General features: G+C 41.3%; 1 protein-coding gene across 1 annotated transcript in view; it reads left to right on the forward strand.

Annotated features, from left to right (window-relative positions):
- tmem163a (transmembrane protein 163a) overlaps window positions 1–26,442 on the forward strand; it is a 229,535-nt gene that overhangs the window by 148,616 nt on the left and 54,477 nt on the right. Inside the window, exon 3 of the mRNA XM_034186187.1 lies at window positions 15,871–15,914. Coding sequence (XP_034042078.1) covers window positions 15,871–15,914 — 44 coding nt within the window. The remainder of the gene's footprint in view (window positions 1–15,870; window positions 15,915–26,442) is intronic.

The following is a 26,442-nucleotide window of genomic DNA, read 5'->3' on the forward strand; positions in this document are numbered from 1 at the left end:
TTCAAACCCAAAATCAAAACAAAATCGATAAACCTAATTCATCACGCCATAACGAGTAATTGAATGATTTTTGTAGAGCCTTTTAAAGCCCGCCAAGGTACTGAGTGATTTTATGTTTTCCGGGCACAAATTCCAAATATTGCACGTGAAGCACCATGCAGCAGTGCAAAGCTTGCTCATGGTACACTGAGTCCCAAACAGGAAGTGCCAAATTTTGAGTCCACAGTGAAGCAGGAAATGTCAAATGTTGAACACTTCTTGGATCGGAACTTCCTGGATTGACAGACGAGATCTCATGGAATCTCGCGGGAATACAGTGGCAAGTTCACACTGAAGCAGGAAGTGCCAAATTTTGAGCCCACAGTGAAACAGGAAATATGATAATACTTGTATTCCATCTAAAGTTAGTATTTTGTAGGATTTGTACCTCTCTGTTCTTTCCTATTTGAAATGGTCTCTTCCAAATTTTGAACAGATCCTGGACATGTTGTGGTTAAAGTTTGTTTTTTTTACTTTAAACATAATTTGTATTATGCTATAATCAATCAGGTCCCAATATTTTAAAATGCATAAACAAACAAACAGTGGATTTGTTGGCTCACAATGTGGTTTATTACTAATAATTTTTATGGCTTTCTTTTGTAATAAAAATATTGAATTTGCATTTGTTTTGTAGGCGATTCCCCAAACTTCAATACAGGTCATGTATGGACCAAGTAATGAATGATGTAAGGTAACTAATGAGTGTTGGGGGAGGAAGTCTTGTGCTTTATACAAAATGGCAATGGCTTTTTACATTTTTGATTTAACATAATTTGTATGTGTTTTCCAACTCAATTTGTCATCAATGAAGACCCCAAGAAATTTCGTTTCATTTACAAGTTCAATTTCAATATTGTGTACTAGTAAATTTCTACATAAATTCCTGGGTTTGTTTCCAGGTATGATAAACTTTGTTTTATCAAAATGAAGCGATAATTTATTTGAATCAAACCATTCTTTGAACTTCTGTAGTTCCCTCTCCATCATGTCCAGAACCTGTCCCAAATGATCCCCACTATAAAAAACAGTTGTGTCATCAGCAATTAAAATGCAACACCAAACATATGCCATTAATATATAAAAGAAACAACTAAGGCCCAAGGACTGAGCCCTGGGGCACCCCATGAGTGCACTTCAAAAATTCAGAATTTATCCCAGCAATATGAACACAGTGATTTTGTGCAGATAACTTGCTGTCCAATTGTGAGCTAATCCTCTGATGCCATACTTCCATAATTTATCCAACAATAAGGTGTGATCTATGGTATCAAATGGTTTCTGTAAGTCAAAAAACAAAAAAAAAACCTATGGTATATTGCTTGTATTCAATTTCATTTGTAACATGTTCCACAAAATCAATTATATTGCTGCTCATGTATGTGATGTCTTGATATAAAATCATTTAACCTCTTAAGGAATACCTTTGCCAGATTTTTTATTTTTTTTTAATTGAGGTAACAGTGAGATTGGCCTGTAGTTTAAAAAATATTTGTCATACCATTTAGCTATTTTCATTTTGGAAGGAAATCTGCCGGTAATTAATGACAAATTACAAATATAAGTTAAAAGTTTAGCGACACAATCAGTAATTTGTTTTTGTTTGTTTTTTTTGGAGACCGTAGTGTGGTCACCATACATGGATGTAAAATTGAGCAGGTGGATTCGTATAAATATCTGGGGGTTTACATCGATAACAACTTAAGCTGGCACATGCAAGTGTCAAGCGTTTGTGCCCGAATCCATCAGCGCATGCATTTTCTTCGTCCACTCGGACTGTTTGGTGTATGTAGGAATATTATGTTGATTTTCTACAGAGCAACGACTGAGTCCGTGTTACGGTATGGTATTACTAGCTGGTTTTGTAATTTAACAGTTAAATCAAAAACTCAAATATTAAATCTGATTAAGATAGCTGGAAAAATCATGGATATGGTGGTACCTGTAACTCCCCAAGAGTTGTTTGAACAGGCAGTTCTCAGATGTGCAGACAATATTTTAACAGATGTGTCTCATGTACTGCACTCTGAATATATTTTACTTAACTCAGGAAGGAGGTACAGGGTTCCTCTTTGTAAATATAATCGATATAATTGTTTCATTTATTCCATTGTCAGTGAAGCTCATAAATCAGCAGATAGTTCAGGGAAGATAGCATAAGGTTATGTATTGTGGAATTTGCACAAAGATGTTAATAATGTTGTGTATTTATATTTTAACCTTTGACTTACTATGTTGTTGTTTTCATGTATGGGTGCTATGTACTGGATGTGTTGTTGTGTAGCAGACCCCTCTGTCCAAGGCAAATTTCTCCTTAGGGAGACAAATAAAGACACTTTGACTTTGACTTTATCAAAAATATATCAAAATTATCACAATCAGTAGATTTTTTTTTTCCCTTTTAGTTTATGAACTATGTCAATTATTTCATATTCATCAGTTTCTCTGATTAACATTGAATCTGAAAGGTTATTACTTGTTGTACTGTTATCCCAAGAACACATATTAGAAGGTAAAATTGAGTTTGCTAAAGTTTTCTCCACATTAGCCCCATATTGGCCTGGTTGATGGAGCTGCTGCCTCTTGTGTGGATGTTCAGCAGTGTTCAGATCTCACATTTCTTCTCCCCATAAAGGTAGTGAGCAATATGTTTGTTTGCATTTTTTAACATTAAAGATACACGTTGCATCAATAAAACCCTAAGGTTACGCCTGTTTATATATTCTTCATCATCACAGCTAAACATCACAGTATATATCCCTCATAAATCTCTCAGTGAGCAGCACTGAGCTCACTCAAATTATAGCAGAAGGGGGGAAAAGATGCAGCTACTTTTAAAGGAAACCTTTCTCAGATGTGACAACAGACAGTGAGATAATGAAAAAGAGATATGTGACAAAAGCAGTTGAGTCAGAAGGGATTCCAGGAGATAGGGTCAAAAAGTGACAAAAAACATGAAAGAGAGAGAAGGAGAAGATGAATGCTCTGCTGGCTTCAAGCCAGCCTCCAGTTTGCCTTCAAATCTACTGTTACCATGGTGATTCAGCTGTCAATATGGTGCCCCCTGAGACACTGTCCTGCAGACATGGTGAGAGAGAAAATTGCGATTACAGCAAAGACACAAGCACAGGTGTGCTGGGCAAGAAGATGAGTGCACTGAGTGTAGAACACACATAATCCTGTTATTAACTACATACACTCAAACAGGATTAGTGACACCAAACAGCTGCTCTTTACCGACTGCTGACTTCTGCTGTGAGATGAATCCGAGTCAGGCTGACTGCAGCAAACATGATTTTCATAATCGATTGATTAATTTCTCAATTAGATAGAATAGAATAGAATAAATGGTAAATAGACTACATTTATATAATGCATTTCCATCTGCATCAGATGCTCGAAGCACTTTACAATAATGCCTCACATTCATCCCGATGTCAGGGTGCTGCCATACAAGGCGCTCATTACACACCAGGAGCAACTAGGGGACCTTGCCCAAGGGCCCTGAGTGATTTTCTTGTCAGGCTGGGATTTGAACCAAGGATCCTCTGTTCTCAAGCCCAGCGCTTAACCACTATTAGACCATCACCTCACTAGACCAGAATAGAATAGAATAGAGTCTTTATTGTCATTGTACATATACAGTACATACATACAACGAAATTTGTCCTCTGTATTTAACTCATTCTAATTACAGCTAGGAACCACTAGGAGCAGTGAGTAGCCACCGTCTGGCACCTGGGTGATGATTAGTTAAGTGAATAAAATATCAAAAAAGTGAAAAATGTCAATCAGTGTTAGCCCAACCTGAGGCATTCAAATGTCTTGTTTTGTCCACAGCCTAATTATATTAATTTCACTGCCAGATGTAGGACTGAAACGGCTCATAAAATAAACCATAAAATGCACATTTAAGAAGCTGTAATCATAGATTTTGGATATGCATTGTTTTTAAAAAGACTCAAAATGTATCAATTATCAAAATAGTTGTTGATTAAATTAATAGTTGATTAATTAGCAGTTAACATTCGCAGCTCTAAATCTGACTCAGTTTGAGGGGGATTTAGATTTTCAAGCTTTGAGAGGATTTTGCTTTTGCAAAATTTTATTTAAATGTTCTGGAAACACTTTTTGTCATGATGAACACAATAGGGTGATTCTTTAACTACGGGCACTATTGGCCTTGTAAATGTAATTTCCACCACACCATTGCCTTACAATATAAAGCGCCTTGGGACAACTGTTTGCTGTGATTTGGTGCTATATACATGTGCTCTGATGTCACTGTTTATCTCCATAGAAACTACCCAAACAATCTTTCATACAAACTGTTTAAAGGGACATTACAGTGTTGTGGTGGAAATTACGGCAATAGTGTGGGACAACTACATTTTGTTTAAAAAAATCACAACAGTTGTATGACATTGAATACCCCAATTATGTTTTGATTATTTTACTGATATTTTATTCAGAGATATTTTAAAACATTAGAAAAAATGTTTCTTTACCATTTATTTTTATCATTGAAGATCAAAAGTCTGGGTGTGGGACAAGCACAAAACGGCAACCACCAAAGAACCGTGTTAAAGCTCTCCCAAGATTAAATACTTAATATTGAAACAACAGTATGATGATAACAAAACAATGAAGAACCCACTGCATAAATGGCCCACAGCCAATACATGACAATCAATAAACCAGTCAGAAAGCCATTTCAGAACCACAGACAGGTGATCAGCTCCTTTGGAGAGCCTGCTTGAGGTTATGCATCCTCCAACACACCCACACACTTATCGCCAGCAACGCATTACTCCAGCTCTGCTACAATCATACAATATACATGTTATATATAATCAATTCCACATAAAAATAAGTAAATTAAGTCGCCCTCTGACACTTGTGGGTCAAACTCCTCATGCTCAAACCAACGCCTAAACACAGCACAGCAGTCAATATGTCATAGTTAGAATAAAAATAAATAAGATTCACCATGGTTCAGTTTTTGAAGAGGAATGAAGCTCGGCGGTCCTTCATGGTGGCAAACTTCTCAGTGACCTTGCTGTTAAAATTCGACAGTTCATGGATGAATCCATTTTCCATAGAAAGCATCGCCAGGGCGTTCAATCTCTGCTGTCCCATTATAGTCCGTGTAAATGTTTTTATTCTTTTTAGAGTGGAGAAGTTTCTCTCGGATTCAGTGCTTGTCACTGGTGTTGTGATTATGATTTGTAGAAGTGTCACTGTTTCAGATAAGGCCTCCTGGATGTTGTTTTCATGAATGGACTTCAGTAAAGAAAGTGCGGTGTTGCCTGTGCTGAGTTCACTGTGCTGGTAGAGGGGCATCAACTCCGTTTTCACCATTGCCTTATTTGTTATTGGCCATAGTTTAACAGCACATTCCAGTTCAGCCTCTGGAAAGGACTGCACAAACTTGGGGAAAAGTGTGCAGTCAATGAGTTTTGCTGCAATCAGATGGTCACTCTTGGTGAAACTCTCCTCCACTTGACTTAACACAGTGTCGTAGGCCTCTTTCATGAGTGTAGCTGTGTCAGTTTTCCTCCTTTTATTTCCTTCTGCTCCACTTTCTTGCACAATCACATCAGCTCGTTCCCTGAGACGTCCCACGTTCTTCTTAAAGGTGCCCATCACCTGATTGATCGATGTCCCTCTTTTGCAGCACACTGTACAAAATGTCCACTTCTGGCATGAGCTCAGAAAAAAACTGCAAGAAGTGTAGGAACTTTGGGTCCTGCAGGTGCATGGCCAGGCCATAGGCCTCACTGATGGTCACCCTGTCCCATCCCTCTTGTGTGCACATGTTGTCCAAACACTCCTTTATCTCCTGGCGGCATTCCCACACAGCATTGACTGTTCTGCTTTTGAAATTCCACCGTGTGGCTGGAGGTCTCGGGATGCGCCTCTTTGATGTTGCGTCAAGAGCAGCTGTTCTCTTTGGTGAATTGGAGAAAAACACTGCAAATGCTGAGAGATCAGCAAAAAAACACTTTCAGCTCAGAAATTCTTGCTGAGCAGGTTTGTTGGAGTGTCAGGTTTAATTGGTGCACGTAACAGTGCACAAAATGTGCATTTGGATAGCGCTCCTTGACAAGAGTCTGAACTCCGCGCACACCTCCACCCATTACTGCTGCACCGTCGTATGTTTGCTCTATGAGCTTGTTTCCCAGGTTCCGGGGCTCAAGAGATGCTATTATAGCAGCTGATAGACCAGCAGCCATTTTGTCCTTCACCTCAATATACTCCCAAATCCTCTCTGTCACTTTGTTGTTGACCATGTAGCACAGCACTATGACCATCTGTGATTTGCAGGAGATGTCAGTGGTCTCATCTGCCTGCACAGCAATGAAAGGTGCATCTACCAACTGTTGAGTAACCTCATCCTTGTAAACACTGTACATGCAATCCAAAAGTTCCTTCTGGATTATTGCTGAAGTACCCTTCCTCTGAGCCTGGAGTCTCCCTCACACATCGTCTCAAAAATACACTTGAATACGCTGGGGTTTAAGGAGCTGGCAGAGTTGTCATGTCCACGCAGGGCAAGTTCACACTTCCCGCACAGTTTTAAACAGGTTATAATTCTGCAAACAACATACCTGTTTTCTTCAGTCTGGCAATTGTGCTCTTCGATGCCTCGTCTGTATGCACTGTCAAGCTGAGATGTACACTCAACAAAAGTATAAATGCAACACTTTTGGTTTTGCTCCCATTTTGTATGAGATGAACTCAAAGATCTAAAACTTTTTCCACATACACAATATCACCATTTCCCTCAAATATTGTTCACAAACCAGTCTAAATCTGTGATAGTGAGCACTTCTCCTTTGCTGAGATAATCCATCCCACCTCACAGGTGTGCCATACCAAGATGCTGATTAGATACCATGATTAGTGCACAGGTGTGCCTTAGACTGCCCACAATAAAAGGCCACTCTGAGAGGTGCAGTTTTGTTTTATTGGGGGGGGTACCAGTCAGTATCTGGTGTGACCACCATTTGCCTCATGCAGTGTAACACATCTCCTTCGCATAGAGTTGATCAGGTTGTCAATTGTGGCCTGTGGAATGTTGGTCCACTCCTCTTCAATGGCTGTGCGAAGTTGCTGGATATTGGCAGGAACTGGTACACGCTGTCGTATACGCCGGTCCAGAGCATCCCAAACATGCTCAATGGGTGACATATCCAGTGAGTATGCCGGCCATGCAAGAACTGGGACATTTTCAGCTTCCAAGAATTGTGTCCAGATCCTTGCAACATGGGGCTGTGCATTATCCTGCTGCAACATGAGGTGATGTTCTTGGATGTATGGCACAACAATGGGCCTCAGGATCTCGTCACGGTATCTCTGTGCATTCAAAATGCTATCAGTAAAATGCACCTGTGTTCTTCGTCCATAACAGACGCCTGCCCATACCATAACCCCACCGCCACCATGGGCCACTCGATCCACAACATTAACATCAGAAAACCGCTCACCCACACGACGCCACACACGCTGTCTGCCATCTGCCCTGGACAGTGTGAACCGGGATTCATCCGTGAAGAGAACACCTCTCCAATGTGCCAAACGCCAGCGAATGTGAGCATTTGCCCACTCAAGTCGGTTACGACGACGAACTGGAGACCAGGATGAGGACGACGACCATGCAGATGAGCTTCCCTGAGACGGTTTCTGACAGTTTGTGCAGAAATTCTTTGGTTATGCAAACCGATTGTTCCAGCAGCTGTCCGAGTGGCTGGTCTCAGACGATCTTGGAGGTGAACATGCTGGATGTGGAGGTCCTGGGCTGGTGTGGTTACACGTGGTCTGCGGTTGTGAGGCTGGTTGGATGTACTGCCAAATTCTCTGAAATGCCTTTAGAGACGGCTTATGGTAGAGAAATGAACATTCAGTACACGAGCAACAGCTCTGGTTGACATTCCTGCTGTCAGCATGCCAATTGCATGCTCCCTCAAATCTTGCAACATCTGTGGCATTGTGCTGTGTGATAAAACTGCACCTTTCAGAGTGGCCTTTTATTGTGGGCAGTCTAAGGCACACCTGTGCACTAATCATGGTGTCTAATCAGCATCTTGATATGGCACACCTGTGAGGTGGGATGGATTATTTCAGCAAAGGAGAAGTGCTCACTATCACAGATTTAGACTGGATTTTGAACAATATTTGAGGGAAATGGTGATATTGTGTATGTGGAAAAAGTTTTAGATCTTTGAGTTCATCTCATACAAAATGGGAGCAAAACCAAAAGTGTTGCATTTATATTTTTGTTGAGTGTAATATTTGTGGTCCCTAATAAGCCGAGCTTGATGGCATTATCCACATGTGATGCGCAGCTCTCATGTTTTACTAGCCTTTCTGATAGCTGTCTGAAGTCCTTAAATCCAGTTGTTGCCCAGACAGTTTCTCCTCCAAAAAACAGACATGGAAAACAGAATAGCTCTTTTTTTGATTGGCTAGCCGTTAGCCATTTTTTACGTTTGAACCATTCATGGTTGAATAATCTATTTTTATCCTTATCTTCTTGACAAAGGGTGAAATCCTCTGGTCTATGGGGTCCCAGACGTTTAATCTCTAATTTATGTTCGATCGATAGAGTACCAAATCACACAATCGCTAAATAATCCACTCGGTTCACTATTTTTCTAAACAGTAAACTAGTTAATTAACAAGGTAGCGATGCCCAGTATCCGCCCTCACATCAAATAAACCAATAGGAAAAGGTCTGGGGCCCTGGCTGTCAGGCCACACCAGCCAAACTGACGTGTGCGTTGAGCACGTGCATGCACACACAGCAGTGTGTGCAATTCAGAGCGCTGCAGGCATGGCCTTCTCTTGCTGGGCCCCACCGAGTGGAAACAGGTGAGCAGTAGAGACAAATCCACACAGAACAATATTACAAACAAGTCTAGAGAAGAAATACACTCTGCAAATAAATCTTAAAAAATTTTATTTGGCAAATAAAGTTCAGTTTGTTAACTTGAAGTTTTGCTGAACAACATAATTGTGATGAGCATAATTCTCCTTTGCACAACAGCGGGATCTGTTGGGGCTGTGCCCCACGGGCCCCTAATGCAAAAACGCCACTAGTCATAACAGAGAACATAGGAGCTCTGTAATTCTTTATGTTGTAATATCTGAACTTAAAAAGCTTATAGAGTTCTGGTGCAATTCTAATGGATATTAAATATTCATAAGCTACTCTACTTTTAAGATTAGGCTTAAAACTTTCCTTTTTGCTAAAGCTTATAGTTAGGGCTGGATCAGGTGACCCTGAACCATTCCTTAGTTATGCTGCTATAGACTTAGACTGCTGGGGGGTTCCCATGATGCACTGAGTGTTTCTTTCTCTTTTTGCTCTGTATGCACCACTCTGCATTTAATCATTAGTGATTGATCTCTGCTCTCTTCCACAGCATGTCTTTCTCCTGGTTCTCTCCCTCAGCCCCAACCAGTCCCAGCAGAAGACTGCCCCTCCCTGAGCCTGGTTCTGCTGGAGGTTTCTTCCTGTTAAAAGGGAGTTTTTCCTTCCCACTGTCGCCAAGTGCTTGCTCACAGGCGGTCGTTTTGACCGTTGGGGTTTTTCCGTAATTATTGTATGGCCTTGCCTTACAATATAAAGCGCCTTGGGGCAGCTGTTTGTTGTGATTTGGCGCTATATAAATAAAATTGAGTTGATTTGATTTGATAAGCTAATATTGAGGTAAAATGTATAGCCAAATATCATAGAGATAGTGATGGCCATATGAGGTGTCAATGCATTTGCTCTTTTGTTTTTCTTCCTACTGAGCCCACGAGATGGCTGCCTATTTTCACAAAAGTTTTCAGAGCACATTATTTGCTTGTAATCCTATTTAAAAAAATTATACCGCTCTCTAGTGGGCTCATTAAAAAGCACATGCTTCATGAGACTCATTTTGCTATCATTACAAAGATTATATAGAGATGCATCAAGCAGGATCAAAATGCACATTTTGCAAACAGTGTGATGCATCCACTGTGGGAAAAGTTGAACATTTGAAACCCAAGTAACCTTTAGAGTTTTCTTTGGATTACTATTTAAATTAAACTAAAGCCCAGAAATACTACCAGCCAATCACACAATCACAGCCATGGTTTTGGAATGATACTTTTATTAGATGAATTACACAATCATCTAATGTGCAGGCAGTTAATGTTATGTAATAGTCTTAAGTTTGTCATCTTTTTTTTATAGTAGAGAAGCTTGAATCTTCGACTGGACTGGGTTGTTTGACGCGAGGACATTTTGCTTCAAATCGCAGAAGCTTCCTCAGCTAAAATTCTTGCTCTGGTAGTCTGACTTCTGTCTTGACTCTTGTAGAGAAGAATAAACCGAAGACAACAAAAGCTGGAGTTTTAAACCTAACCAACCCCTCCTACCGAGAGGCAGACTGCTATAGGCTAGTGACCAAACAACAGCTCTAATTATCACCTATTGTGCTCTAGTAGCACCCTCCTAATGACAGGGCTCTCCTGACAGCTCCCTTGATGACTCTCCTGATGACATGAATGACTCATTACTGTGAACAAAAGACTGAAACTGCTTTGACCTGAGTACCCCATTGTAAACAGGGAATAAAGCACGTCTCAGATCCTCTACCCGATTAAGGCTGGGTTTCACCCTCCTAATGACAGGGCAGCTGTCCCTCCTAATGATTGTGTAAAGGTTGCTTAGTCTCACCTATGTAGTGTTCGTTACAGTTTTCCTGGCATCTGATAGAATACACTACATTGCTCTGTTTGTAACTAGGGATCCTGTCCTTAGGGTGAACTAATTTCTGTCTCAAGGTGTTAACCGATTTAAAGTAAACTGGGATTCTGTGCTGTCTGAAGATCCTCTGTAGTTTTTCCCCTACTCCTGCTAAATAAGGGAGAGACACTCCTCTTCTTCTTGTCTCCGTCTCCTGTCTATCTGGTCTCTTTGTTCTCTGGGATTTCTGCACTTTGTCCAGGGACCATCGTGGGTACCCACATACTGTGAGGGCTTTCCGGACAAGTTGTTGTTCTTTAGCCCTTCCCTCTGCAGTGGTGGGCACCTGTAGGGCTCTGTGTTGAAGAGTCCTGATCACCCCGAGCTTGTGTTCATGGGGGTGGTTTGAGCCAAAGAGCAGATATTGGTCAGTGTGAGTTTGTTTTCTGTAAACCCCTGTCTGGAACTGCCTGTTCTCCCCCCGATCGTAACATCACAGTCCAAGAAGGCTAAATGGTTGTTTCTGGCATCCTCACGTGTGAACTTGATACGTGTGAAGGACCAAAGCATCCTTATCCTGCCAGCGGATAAAGGCAGATGCACGGTGGTCCTGAACACATCAGACTACGAGGCCAAGATCAACAACCTGCTCACTGACTCCAATACATACGAACGTCTGAAGAGAGACCCCACGAGTGGCTATAAGAAGAAAATCATTAGCTACCTCCAAAACCTGGAGAAAGAGGGACTCATCGACAGGCAGGCATACTACAGACTGTGCCCTGGGGACGCCACTCTGTGCATCTATGGACTGCCCAAAATCCACAAACAGGACGTGCCACTCAGGCCTATTGTATGTAGCACAGATTCCATCACGTACAATTTGGCCAAGCACCTCAAGTGGATTTTGGCTCCTCTAGTGGGTAACTCAGACCACCATGTGGAGAACACACAAGATTTTGTGAACAAGATCAAGGACCTGCAGCTGGAGGCAGATGAAACAATGGTGTCATTTGATGTGACATCGTTGTTCACCTGCATCCCCACCGCTGAGGCCTTCTCAGCTGTGAGGCAGAGACTGCTGGAGGATGCATCTCTACTTGAAAGGACCAAACTCACACCAGACCACATCTGCCAACTCTTGGAGATCTGTCTTAACACCACGTATTTCCTCTTTAGGGGGAATTACTACAGGCAGATTCATGGTTGTGCGATGGGGTCTCCGGTATCCCCCATTGTGGCCAATCTGTACATGGAGCTAGTGGAGAAGACAGCCTTGAAGTCTTTCACGGGCATCTCTCCCAGTCACTGGTTCAGATATGTTGATGACACATGGGTTAAAATCAAGCAACAGGAAGTTGAGGACTTTACAGAACACATCAACTCGGTGGACGCCAATATCAAGTTCACACGTGAGGATGCCAGAAACAACCATTTAGCCTTCTTGGACTGTGATGTTACAATTGGAGAGAACAGGCAGCTCCAGACAGGGGTTTACAGAAAACCAACTCACACTGACCAATATCTGCTCTTTGGCTCAAACCACCCCCTTGAACACAAGCTCGGCGTGATCAGGATTCTTCAACACAGAACCCTACAGGTGCCCACCACTGCAGAGGGAAGGGCTAAAGAACAACTACTTGTCCGGAAAGCCCTCACAGTATGTGGGTACCCACGATGGTCCCTGGACAAAGTGCAGAAGTCCCAGAGAACAAAGAGACCAGATAGACAGGAGACAGAGACAAGAAGAAGAGGAGTGTCTCTCCCTTATTTAGCAGGAGTAGGGGAAAAACTACAGAGGATCTTCAGACAGCACAAAATCCCAGTTTACTTTAAACCGGTTAACACCTTGAGACAGAAATTAGTTCACCCTAAGGACAGGATCCCTAGTTACAAACAGAGCAATGTAGTGTATTCTATCAGATGCCACGAAAACTGTAATGAACACTACATAGGTGAGACTAAGCAACCTTTACACAAAAGGCTATACCAGCACCGCAGAGAGGGCGCTAGTGGACCTCAGTCTGCAGTTCATCTCCACCTTAAAGACACTAACCACACGTTTGAGGACAAGGAAGTTAAAATATTAGCCAGAGAGAAGAAATGGTTTGAGAGAGGGTCGAGGCATTCTTTGTGAAACGGTTGAAACCCAGCCTTAACCGGGGAGGGGGTCTGAGATACGCTTTATCCCCTGTTTACAATGGGTTACTCAGGTCAAAGCAGTTTCAGTCTTTTGTTCATGGTAATGAGTCATTCACATCATCAGCAGAGTCGTCAAGGGAGCCATCAGGAGAGGGTCCGTCCCATCATTAGGAGGGACAGCTGCCCTGTTATTAGGAGGGTGCTAACTAGAGCACAATAGGTGATAATTAGAGCTATTGTTTAGTCACTAGCCTATAGCAGTCTGCCTCTCGGTAGGAGGGGTCTGGATAGGTTTGAAACTCCAGCTTTTGTTGGCTTTGGTTTATTCTTCTTTACAAGAGTCAAGACAGAAGTCAGACTACCAGAGCAAGAATTTTAGCTGAGGAAGCTTCTGAGATTTGAAGCGAAACGTCCTCGCGTCAAACAACCCAGTCCAGTCGAAGATTCAAGCTTCTCTAATATGGAAACCACCTGGACAACTGAGAGCCTACACAGAAACATCTTTTTTTAGTTTTAGTCTTGTGTCAAACATCCTTTTTAGCTGTAGTCATATTTAGTCTTTCACATTCATATTTACAACTATAAGTGTGGTTATTTAAGTCTTGTTTTAGTTTGATATACGAGGTCTGTGAGAAAAGTATCCGACCTTTTTATTTTATGCAAAAAATATATGGATTTGATTCATATGTTTTTAAGTCAGCCAAGCTTGAACCTTCGTGCACATGCCTGAGTTTTTTCACGCCTGTCGGTTGCGTCATTCACCTGTGGGCAGGCTTTGAGTGAGCACTGGTCCACGCCTCTCGTCGTTTTTTCATTGCGAGGAAATGGCGGAATGATTTGGGCTTTGTTCCATCAGAATTTTTTCAGAAACTGTTAGAGACAGGCAGCTGGAAACCATTTGGAAAATTCACATGGCTTTCGGTGAAAATTGTAATGGGCTTCACAGAGATTAAGGAGTGTTACTACCACTTTAAGGATGGCCCACAATGGCGCACAGCACGCTGCGCTCCGAGCCGCGATCGACAGGCAGAAACGACCATTTCATTTCTAAACGGATCGCTGTATGGATCCGGGACCATCGTGTGCAATTTCTCTGGTTATCACAAGAGCTGGACATCAGCCATTTTCCGGCAGATTTCACTTTTAACAAGAGATTTTGTCATGGAAAGCCGCGCGGAGGCTTCGCGCATCACGACGGATTCGCTGATGGAGCGAGACAAAGAACACCTCCATTTTGGAGTGTCAGAGGACAAGTTGGGACATGCCCAGCTCTCCACAATCTTATACTCACTCGACTGGTAAGCCACTGAAAGCCAAGTTGGGCATGTCCCAACTTGTCCTTTAACACTCCGAAACAGAGGTGTTCCTTTGTCTCGCTTCATCAGCGAATTGGTCATGACGTGCGAAGCCTCCGCGCGGCTTTCCATGACAAAATCTCTTGTTAAAAGTGAAATCTGCCAGAAAATGGCTGACGTCCAGCTCTTGTGATAACCAGAGAAATTGCACACGATGGTCCCGGATCCATACAGCGATCCGTTTAGAAATGAAATGGTCGTTTCTGCCTGTCAATCGCGGCTCGGATCGCGGCTCGGAGCGCGGCGCGCCGTGCGCCATTGTGGGCCGTCCTTAAAGCGGTAGTAACACTGCTTAATCTCTGTGAAGCCCATTAAAATTTTCACCGAAAGCCATGTGAATTTTCCGAATGGTTTCCAGCTGCCTGTCTCTAACAGTTTCTGAAGAAATTCTGATGGAACAAAGCCCAAATCATTCCGCCTGCCCACAGGCGATTGACGCAACCGACAGGCGTGAAAAAACTCACGCATGCGCACCAAGGTTCAAGCTTGGCTGATGTAAAAACATATGAATCAAATCCATATATTTTTTGCATAAAATAAAAAGGTCGGATACTTTTCTCACAGACCTCGTGTATATATATATATATATATATATATTATATGGTTGCAATGCGCTCTGATTGGCTGATTTCCCGTCTGATATGTTCCCATATTAGACCGTTACCATGACAATTGGTCTGGATCACGTATCATATTCATTGCAACCCAGAAAGCAGAAAAACACAATTAGAAAAACCAAGTCAGACATGAGCATAAACAGCATCAGAAAAAAATAACCTGATCCCCTTTTAAGCAAGTTCTTCCTGGAGGTGAAGAAAGTGAACTGGGCTACAAGCCTACAACCATCAGCAGCTATCATATTTGGGTGATACCGTACTTTTGCGTGTTTATATATATAATATCCATATAATAAACAAATTTTTAACCTTGCGTTGCTCGGTCTGTCCATACTGTCAATGCCACCTCGGTCTGATATTTTCCTATACAGATCTCGCATTCGGTTAATAATCCCTTAATATATTGCAGTGCAAAATAACTTCGGCCATATGACCATGTAATCAATGAAAGAGTGTGTAGAAAGAATGTGAACTTTTGACCCCTTAGATTTGGTCAAGGTTAGCCATCTTTGAAATTGTCCGAGGTCTGTGTCCCAAGAATGTTCCCTGTGAATTTGAAGACCCTGGCAATAATAGGAGTGGACTTATGCTGAGCACAGACAGACAGACAGACGGACGGACGCAAAGTCTTTGCAATACCCGGTGGTCATATTTTGTCCTCGGGTAACAGTTTGATTATTATTTAGCCTTTTCTTCCACAATATCTGTTGACTACATGCAGTTCTGTGTTGTAGCCACAAGGTGACAGCAGTAGTACAGGAAATACAGCTGTCTGCCCTTATGGCTGCAACATTCCGAAAGCAATTACATGCTTGCAGATGAAAATAAAGATGAAAAATGGTTGATTTAAATTTTTATTTCATGCAAATATATTTTATTCTCATCATGTCATCGTCTCGTTTCAGTCATGAAACGAGACAGTGTCAACTGTAATGTCTGAAATCTAAACAGCCAACACTAACATATTCTCTCTGTGTTTCTGTTTTGTTCACAGCTGTTTCATTTATGAGACACAGTGCATCAGCCTTTGGATTTGCTGTGAGTAATTCATCATCTATCCATTTGCAGTTAGTCATAACTTTGGTCTTAATAACTTTTTTCCTCAATTACTTATTAATGAAACCAATATGCCATTGGCCCTGTTGTTTCCTGGAAACATATAAGCAGGGCTGGGTGAAGAACTCAGACTCAATCTCAAAGTTACATCTCAACAAATCAAGCTGTGTCTATCTGTTTACGGATCTGTTGTGTCTCATTTATGTGAATTCAAAATGAGGTCATGTTATTTTCACTGCACCAAATCATAGCACAAGCACTACACACAAGCAAGGTCCTTACCCACATCATAAGCAAGCACATTGGCAGCAGTGGTAAGGGCCTCTTCACACATAGCACGATTGAAGCCGACTAGCGCACAAAGGAGAAATTGCATGCCATTCGTGAAAAATCTGAGCCACCTCCAACACCTCATACACCTGTCGCTACTACTATTCACACACATCAGCGGCTGAAAGACAAAGAGTGCCCTGAGAGCTGGTACGATCCATCTCTCTGCAAAATTCCAGGTACCACACATGAACATCCAGTACCACTCATGGACTAGTTAGAAAATGTGTGGCCATTCGCGCAGTCAGGATGAAAATAGTTAGCAGTCGACCACTTTTGAGGTGGCCGTGAAATTTGTCTAAGTGCCCCCATGACTGTGATGTTGCCAAGCAACACACGTGTCGTGACAGAGTGTCCCCCTCAACTCATGTGGTGTCCATGTACATCGCACATGTGTTGCACCCACCCTGCTTCCCCCTCCACAACACATGTGGTGTGCGTGTGTTTTGCGCCCCCACTCCCCCCGGTGTGCAAGGGGTGAGCACAAAGATGGGGAGCAGCCAGCCACATCTGAGTGCACACAGCACAGTGAGCCGCCTCTCAGCTGATCACCGACCAGAGACTCACTGACAGCTGCAAATGACGGATCAGTGCACAAGATGTGTCACATTAAAAACACAGAGAACAGGTATATAAAAAAAAAGTACAATAACTACATACACAATTACATGCCAAAATAACTGGACTGGACACACTGGACCAGCAGACATGGACATGATAAGAGCGCGCTGCTTCATTCATGACATGTCATGACTGTACATGACTGTCATGACTCTACACAGGAACAGGCAGTTCATACTTGTATTGTCCACCCATTGAAAGGGATTCAATAACTTTCAAATTATTCTGATTGCCATGGTTTTTATGGTGTGTGTTTTGTTTGTTTTTTCTCCACAGCAGAGGCGTGATGTGGCGCAACACGTTCCAACTACTTGCACTGTGTTCATGTATGTGCACGAGCATGCACAAAACTGTCGCCAGTGTATTGTGCACAGTGGTGGGCACAGTTCCACTAATCCGCTAATTATTGAAGCTAACATTTTCAGATTAGCTTTTCAGATAACTTTGAAAACCATCATTGGATCAATTATCTTCCAATAAGTTTTGGTCAGATAATTTTTAGATCACTAACATATAATTGCAACCTTAGTAAATAAAGCTTTAACACTTAATAAACATGTTTAAAGTCTGATATCAAAGATTTTAGAGCCTACCTGTTAAATGTTTTGTAGCAGAAATACAGTTCTATCCTCTACAAACAGATAAGAGCTGGTTTCAAGAGAAACCACTCTATCCTCTGCAATCAAAGTACAACTGGTTGCAGACCACAAACAAAATGAAACCATTTCTTTTGATACCCTACTAACCAGCCAGCAATATCACCCAAGTCATCCAGAGGCATACAGTTTTAACTTATGGTTAAAATTTTAACCTAACTAATTTTGGACAAGTTATTAAATTAATGTTACGTCTGAAGATTTATAAAGTGAAAATATCAGCTATGTGTTTTAGTTTTAAAGTATTGCACTAATGTTAAAGGTTTTAGTGTGGACATGCTGTGTGCACAGTGCATTATGTGTACTGTAAAAGTTCACGACCGGAGAAATGCATTTGAGACGCTCTGATCAGGCTCCACACGGACAACAGCATTAAACCCTTTGTATATTGTGCCTAAAACTCTCGTGAATATATTCTCTGGGTTTATAGACATTGTTATTGTGTTTGTTTTATGTAAAAATGCCAGAAGAAGCTCAGGTTGCTTCTCCATTATTTTCAGTTGGAATCACTGTGAGCTGCAATCGCTTCCTGTGTTTGCTCTATAATGTCCTGGTTATTGTCCTTTACAACACTGTTTACCATCTTTGTTCCAGAGTAATATATATGTCTGAAATTCGGTTTGTGTTTATTAAATTCCACGACGATTAAACGTAGCAGACACACAGATTATTTTGAATAGTTGTTTTGGCAAGTTTTCACAGTCTCTACTGCCATCTATTGGTCAGTAGTGTTCATAACAGTATTATCAGGCTAATCAGACGGTTGTCTAATCACAACTAGACGTTTGGCTTTTGCAAATGGCTTTTTTTTTGAACATATGAAAAAAATGGCATATTTTACAAAGCACATTTATATGTAAACCAACACAGGTCACATTAACGTGTTTGTTTTTACATAGAATAAATGAGTCAACCTATCTTTGTTAGCGGAGGCTATTTTACCCATAATCCCTTTGGCATCTGTGTGTGTTTGTTACAAAACTTCACAATTAGTGCATTATTTAAAATTAAAAGTTATGTGTTATATTTTAACTTTGTACACATGACAGAATAGTCATTAATGCAGTTATTCTACACAGAATAATTTCATTTATAAATCAAAACCCTAAGTCAAAACTGCTTTATTTTCCAAGACTTCTGCCTCATGGGGGAACTGCTGTATGCGGTTAAGGAATAATGACTATTATTATTATTTTATTTTTTTTTTTGTGACAACTTGGTGGTCAGGCTCCTTTTGCTGCGGTAGAGTAAAATACATACGAGGTCTATTAGAAAAGTATCGAACCTTTTTATTTTTTGCAAAAACCTGATGGATTTGAATCACGTGTGCTTGCATCAGCCAACCTTAAACCTTCATGCTGTCGATTGCGTTATTTGCTGGTATGCAGCCTTTGTGTGAGGTGGTGTGTAGTGCGCTCGGCGGATTTTCATTGCAAGGAAAATGACGGAATGACTGGAGCAGTGCTACTGCACCAGATGTTGCCAGATACTGGGCGACAGCCAGGTGGAAACCATTCGGAAGATTCAGACGGCTTTCAGTGACGATGCTATGGGCATCACACAGATTAAGGAGCAGTACAACTGGTTTAAAGACGCCCGCCACAACGGTGGAGAGCGAGCCAAACAACATGCTGAAATGACCAGATCATTCCAAAGTGAATGCTGTGGTGATGCGGGACCGTCGTGTGACTATCCGAGAAATTGCAGAAGAGGTGGACATCAGCACTTTTTCAGCACATTCCACTGTGACAGAAGATTTGGCCATGAAAAGAGTGGCTGTGAAATTCATGCCGAAGCTGCTAACGGCGGAGCAAAAGCACCTTCGTGTTGAAGTCTCACAGGACATGCTGTGACATGCCCACCTCTTCTACAATTTCTCGGATAGTCACACGACTGAAAAGTCTCCGAAAGCCGTCTGAATCTTCCGAATGGTTTCCACCTGGCTGTTGCCCAGTTTCTGGCAAAATCTGATGCGGCACTGCTCCAGTCGTTCCGTCTTTTCCTTGCAATGAAAATCTGCCGAGCGCTACACATGTCCTCACACAAAGGCTGCTTACCAGCAAATGACGCAATCGACAGGCGTGAAAAAATTCACGCATACGCACAAAGGTTCAAGGTTGGCTGATGCAAGCACACATGATTCAAATCCATCAGGTTTTTGCAAAAAATAAAAAGGTCCGATACTTTTCTAACAGACCTCGTACAGTAGTGTTCAGAATAATAGTAGTACTATGTGACTAAAAAGATTAATTCAGGTTTTAAGTATATTTCTTACTGTTACATGGGAAACAAGGTACCAGTAGATTCTCACAAATCCAGCAAGACCAAGCAATCATGATATGCACATTCTTAAGGCTATGAAATGGGGCTATTAGTAAAAAAAAAAAAGTAGAAAAGGGGGTGTTCACAATAATAGTAGCATCTGCTGTTGACGCTACAAACTCAAAACTGTTACGTTCAAACTGCTTTTTTAGCAATCCCATGAATCACTAAACTAGTATTTAGTTGTATAACCACAGTTTTTCATGATTTCTTCACATCTGCGAGGCATTAATTTTGTTGTTTTGGAAACAAGATTTTGCTCATTTACTAGTGTGCTTGGGGTCATTGTCTTGTTGAAACACCCATTTCAAGGGCATGTCCTCTTCAGCATAAAGCAACATGACCTCTTTAAGTATTTTGACATATCCAAACTGATCCATGATTCCTGGTATGCGATATATAGGCCCAACATCATAGTAGGAGAAACATGCCCATATCATGATTCTTGCACCACCATGCTTCACTGTCTTCACTGTGAACAGTGGCTTGAATTCAGAGTTTGGGGGTCGTCTCACAAACTGTCTGCGGCCCTTGGACCCAAAAAGAACAGTTTTACTCTCATCAGTCCACAAAATATTCCTCCATTTCTCTTTGGGCCAGTTGATGTGTTCTTTGGCAAATTGTAACCTCTTCTGCACGTCTTTTATTTAACAGAGGGACTTTGCGGGGGATTCTTGCAAATAAATTAGCTTCTAATTTTCACAGCAGTTACAGGTAACTCCAGACTGTCTTTGATCATCCTGATCAATGGGTGAGCCTTTGCCATTCTGGTTATTCTTCTATCCATTTTGATGGTTGTTTTCCATTTTCTTCCACGCGTCTCTGTTTTTTTTTTTTCTTTTTTTTTTTTCATTTTAAAGCATTGGAGATCATTGTAGATGAACAGCCTATAATGTTTTGCACCTGCGTATAAGGTTTCCCCTCTCCAATCAACTTTTTAATCAAACTAAGCTGTTCTTCTGAACAATGTCTTGAACGTCCCATTTTCCTCAGGCTTTCAAAGAGAAAAGCATGTTCAACAGGTGCTGGCTTCATCCTTAAATAGGGGACACCTGATTCACACCTGTTTGTTCCGCAAAATTGACAAACTCACTGACTGAATGGCACACTACTATTATTGTGAACACCCCCTTTTCTACTTTTTTTACTAATAGCCCAATTTCATAGCCTTAAGAGTGTGCATATCATGAATGCTTGGTCTTGTTGGATTTGTGAGACTCTACTGAATCGACTGGTACCTTGTTTCCCATGTAACAATAAGAAATATACTCAAAACCTGGATTAATCTTTTTAGTCACATAGCACTACTATTATTCTGAACACTACTGTAGTAAACAAGAGCTTGCAGCAAGGGGCACAGCACACAAAGACAGAAGTGGTGATTCATTGTTTGGGTTTGTGATCGTGATCTTAAAACTCAATTTTGAAAGTTATCGGTTAGCTGTAGCTTCCGATAAATTTTTGGGCGGTTTATCGGTTTAGCTTTATAAAAGATAACTTTTCAGTTAGCTGATTAGCTGTTATCGAAGCTAACTTTTTGGTTAGCTGTGCCCACCACTGATTGGGCACACCTGTCCGACTGTGCGTCCCTTCCAACAACAGGTGGAATGTTCTGTAATATCCCATTTCGTGTTTGGTTCCCGGATTTTCTTGCGGTTTCTGCGTCTTTCGTGTTATGTGTGAAGGGGCCCCAAAGAAAACATTTCTCTCTGTTTTTAATTGTAGGAAGAAACCTCAAACAGACAAATCTCAGTGGGGTACGACCTGCGTTTGCAATACTCAGAGCCCTCGCTCCCACCATGTGCATTATGCATTTTTGCAGGGGACCACATCCTGGGGGGGACCAAAATAGCCTCATGAATGATCATCATACAACCCCAATTCCAATGAAGTTGGGACGTTGCATAAAATGTAAATAAAAACAGAATACAATGATTGCAAATCCTCTTCAACCTATATTCAATTGAATACACCACAAAGACAAGATATTTAATGTTCAAACTGATAAACCTAATTGCTTTTGTGCAAATATTTGCTCATTTTGAAATGGATGTCTGCAACACGTTTCTTAAAAGCTGGGACAGTGGTATGTTTACCACTGTGTTACATAACCAACAACTACACTCAATGAGCACTTTGGAACTGAGAACACTAATTGTTGAAACTTTGCAGGTGGAATTCTTTCCCATTCTTGCTTGATGTATGACTTCAGTTGTTCGACAGTCTGGGGTCGCCATTGTCGTATTTTGCGCTTCATAATGCGCCACACATTTTCAATGGGTGACAGGTCTGGACTGCAGGCAGGCCAGTCTAGTACCTGCACTCTTTTACTGTAAAGCCACGCTGTTGTAACACATGCAGGCTTGGCATTGTCTTGCTGAAATAAGCAAGACAGTAACATCCCTGATAAAGACATTGCTTGGATGGCAGCATGTGTTGCTCCAAAAACCTGGATGTACCTTTCAGCATTGATGGTGCCATCACAGATGTGTAAGTTGCCCATGCCATGGGAACTAACACACCCCCATACCATCACAGATGCTGGGTTTTGAATTTTGCGCTGGTAACAATCTGGATGGTGTTTCTCCTCTTTTGTCCGGAGGACACAACATCCATGATTTCCAAAAACAGTTTGAAATGTGGACTCATCAGACCACAGCACACTTTTCCACTTTGCGTCTGTCCATGTCAAATGAGCTCGAGTCCAGAGAAGGCGGCGGCGTTTCTGGATATTGTTGATGTATGGCTTTCACTTTGCATGGTAGAGTTTTAACTTGCAGCTGTTGATGTAGTGATGAACTGTGCTAACTGACAATGGTTTTCTGAAATGTTCCTGAGCTCACGCGGTAAGATCCTTAACACAATGATGTCGGTTTTTAATGCAGTGCCACCTGAGGGATCGAAGTTCATGGGCATTCAATGTTGGTTTTTGGTCTTGCCTCTTACGTGTAGAAAGTTCTCCAGATTCTCTCAAACTTCTGATTATATTATGGACTGTATCAATCAATCAATCAATTTTTTTATATAGCGCCAAATCACAACAAACAGTTGCCCCAAGGCGCTTTATATTGTAAGGCAAGGCCATACAATAATTATGTAAAACCCCAACGGTCAAAACGACCCCCTGTGAGCAAGCACTTGGCTACAGTGGGAAGGAAAAACTCCCTTTTAACAGGAAGAAACCTCCAGCAGAACCAGGCTCAGGGAGGGGCAGTCTTCTGCTGGGACTGGTTGGGGCTGAGGGAGAGAACCAGGAAAAAGACATGCTGTGGAGGGGAGCAGAGATCGATCACTAATGATTAAATGCAGAGTGGTGCATACAGAGCAAAAAGAGAAAGAAACAGTGCATCATGGGAACCCCCCAGCAGTCTACGTCTATAGCAGCATAACTAAGGGATGGTTCAGGGTCACCTGATCCAGCCCTAACTATAAGCTTTAGCAAAAAGGAAAGTTTTAAGCCTAATCTTAAAAGTAGAGAGGGTGTCTGTCTCCCTGATCTGAATTGGGAGCTGGTTCCACAGGAGAGGAGCCTGAAAGCTGAAGGCTCTGCCTCCCATTCTACTCTTACAAACCCTAGGAACTACAAGTAAGCCTGCAGTCTGAGAGCGAAGCGCTCTATTGGCGTGATATGGTACTACGAGGCCCCTAAGATAAGATGGGACCTGATTATTCAAAACCTTATAAGTAAGAAGAAGAATTTTAAATTCTATTCTAGAATTAACAGGAAGCCAATGAAGAGAGGCCAATATGGGTGAGATATGCTCTCTCCTTCTAGTCCCCGTCAGTACTCTAGCTGCAGCATTTTGAATTAACTGAAGGCTTTTTAGGGAACTTTTAGGACAACCTGATAATAATGAATTACAATAGTCCAGCCTAGAGGAAATAAATGCATGAATTAGTTTTTCAGCATCACTCTGAGACAAGACCTTTCTGATTTTAGAGATATTGCGTAAATGCAAAAAAGCAGTCCTACATATTTGTTTAATATGCGCTTTGAATGACATATCCTGATCAAAAATGACTCCAAGATTTCTCACAGTATTACTAGAGGTCAGGGTAATGCCATCCAGAGTAAGGATCTGGTTAGACACCATGTTTCTAAGATTTGTGGGGCCAAGTACAATAACTTCAGTTTTATCTGAGTTTAAAAGCAGGAAATTAGAGGTCATCCATGTCTTTATGTCTGTAAGACAATCCTGCAGTTTGGCTAATTGGTGTGTGTCCTCTGGCTTCATGGATAGATAAAGCTGGGTATCATCTGCGTAACAATGAAAATTTAAGCAATACCGTCTAATAATACTGCCTAAGGGAAGCATGTATAAAGTGAATAAAATTGGTCCTAGCACAGAACCTTGTGGAACTCCATAATTAACTTTAGTCTGTGAAGAAGATTCCCCATTTACATGAACAAATTGTAATCTATTAGACAAATATGATTCAAACCACCGCAGCGCAGTGCCTTTAATACCTATGGCATGCTCTAATCTCTGTAATAAAATTTTATGGTCAACAGTATCAAAAGCAGCACTGAGGTCTAACAGAACAAGCACAGAGACGAGTCCACTGTCCGAGGCCATAAGAAGATCATTTGTAACCTTCACTAATGCTGTTTCTGTACTATGATGAATTCTAAAAACCTGACTGAAACTCTTCAAATAGACCATTCCTCTGCAGATGATCAGTTAGCTGTTTTACAACTACCCTTTCAAGAATTTTTGAGAGAAAAGGAAGGTTGGAGATTGGCCTATAATTAGCTAAGATAGCTGGGTCAAGTGATGGCTTTTTAAGTAATGGTTTAATTACTGCCACCTTAAAAGCCTGTGGTACATAGCCAACTAACAAAGATAGATTGATCATATTTAAGATCGAAGCATTAAATAATGGTAGGGCTTCCTTGAGCAGCCTGGTAGGAATGGGGTCTAATAAACATGTTGATGGTTTGGATGAAGTAACTAATGAAAATAACTCAGACAGAACAATCGGAGAGAAAGAGTCTAACCAAATACCGGCATCACTGAAAGCAGCCAAAGATAACGATACGTCTTTGGGATGGTTATGAGTAATTTTTTCTCTAATAGTTAAAATTTTGTTAGCAAAGAAAGTCATGACGTCATTACTAGTTAAAGTTAATGGAATACTCAGCTCAATAGAGCTCTGACTCTTTGTCAGCCTGGCTACAGTGCTGAAAAGAAACCTGGGGTTGTTCTTATTTTCCTCAATTAGTGATGAGTAGAAAGATGTCCTAGCTTTACGGAGGGCTTTTTTATAGAGCAACAGACTCTTTTTCCAGGCTAAGTGAAGATCTTCTAAATTAGTGAGACGCCATTTCCTCTCCAACGTACGGGTTATCTGCTTTAAGCTGCGAGTTTGTGAGTTATACCACGGAGTCAGGCACTTCTGATTTAAAGCTCTTTTTCAGAGGAGCTACAGCATCCAAAGTTGTCTTCAATGAGGATGTAAAACTACTGACGAGATACTCTATCTCCCTTACAGAGTTTAGGTACCTACTCTGCACTGTGTTGGTATATGGCATTAGAGAACATAAAGAAGGAATCATATCCTTAAACCTAGTTACAGCGCTTTCTGAAAGACTTCTAGTGTAATGAAACTTATTCCCCACTGCTGGGTAGTCCATCAGAGTAAATGTAAATGTTATTAAGAAATGATCAGACAGAAGGGAGTTTTCAGGGAATACTGTTAAGTCTTCTATTTCCATACCATAAGTCAGAACAAGATCTAAGATATGATTAAAGTGGTGGGTGGACTCATTTACTTTTTGAGCAAAGCCAATAGAGTCTAATAATAGATTAAATGCAGTGTTGAGGCTGTCATTCTCAGCATCTGTGTGGATGTTAAAATCGCCCACTATAATTATCTTATCTGAGCTAAGCACTAAGTCAGACAAAAGGTCTGAAAATTCACAGAGAAACTCACAGTAACGACCAGGTGGACGATAGATAATAACAAATAAAACTGGTTTTTGGGACTTCCAATTTGGATGGACAAGACTAAGAGACAAGCTTTCAAATGAATTAAAGCTCTGTCTGGGTTTTTGATTAATTAATAAGCTGGAATGGAAGATTGCTGCTAATCCTCCTCCTCGGCCCGTGCTACGAGCATTCTGACAGTTAGTGTGACTCGGGGGTGTTGACTCATTTAAACTAACATATTCATCCTGCTGTAACCAGGTTTCTGTTAGGCAGAATAAATCAATATGTTGATCAATTATTATATCATTTACCAACAGGGACTTAGAAGAGAGAGACCTAATGTTTAATAGACCACATTTAACTGTTTTAGTCTGTGGTGCAGTTGAAGGTGCTATATTGATGTAGATGATGGAATCCTGAAATTCCTTGCAATTGTACATTTAGAAACATTGTTCTTAAACTGTTGGACTATTTTTTTCATGCAGTTATTCACAAAGTGGTGATCCTCATCCCCTCTTTGCTTGTGAATAGCTGAGCCTTTTGGGGATGCTCCTTTTATACCCAATCATGACACTCACCTGTTTCCAATTATGTGTTCTTTGAGCATTCATCAACTTTCCCAGTCTTTTGTTGCCCCGTCCCAACTTTTTT

This window comes from Thalassophryne amazonica, chromosome 14 (genome assembly GCF_902500255.1).
Source record: "Thalassophryne amazonica chromosome 14, fThaAma1.1, whole genome shotgun sequence".
Classification (NCBI taxonomy): domain Eukaryota; kingdom Metazoa; phylum Chordata; class Actinopteri; order Batrachoidiformes; family Batrachoididae; genus Thalassophryne; species Thalassophryne amazonica.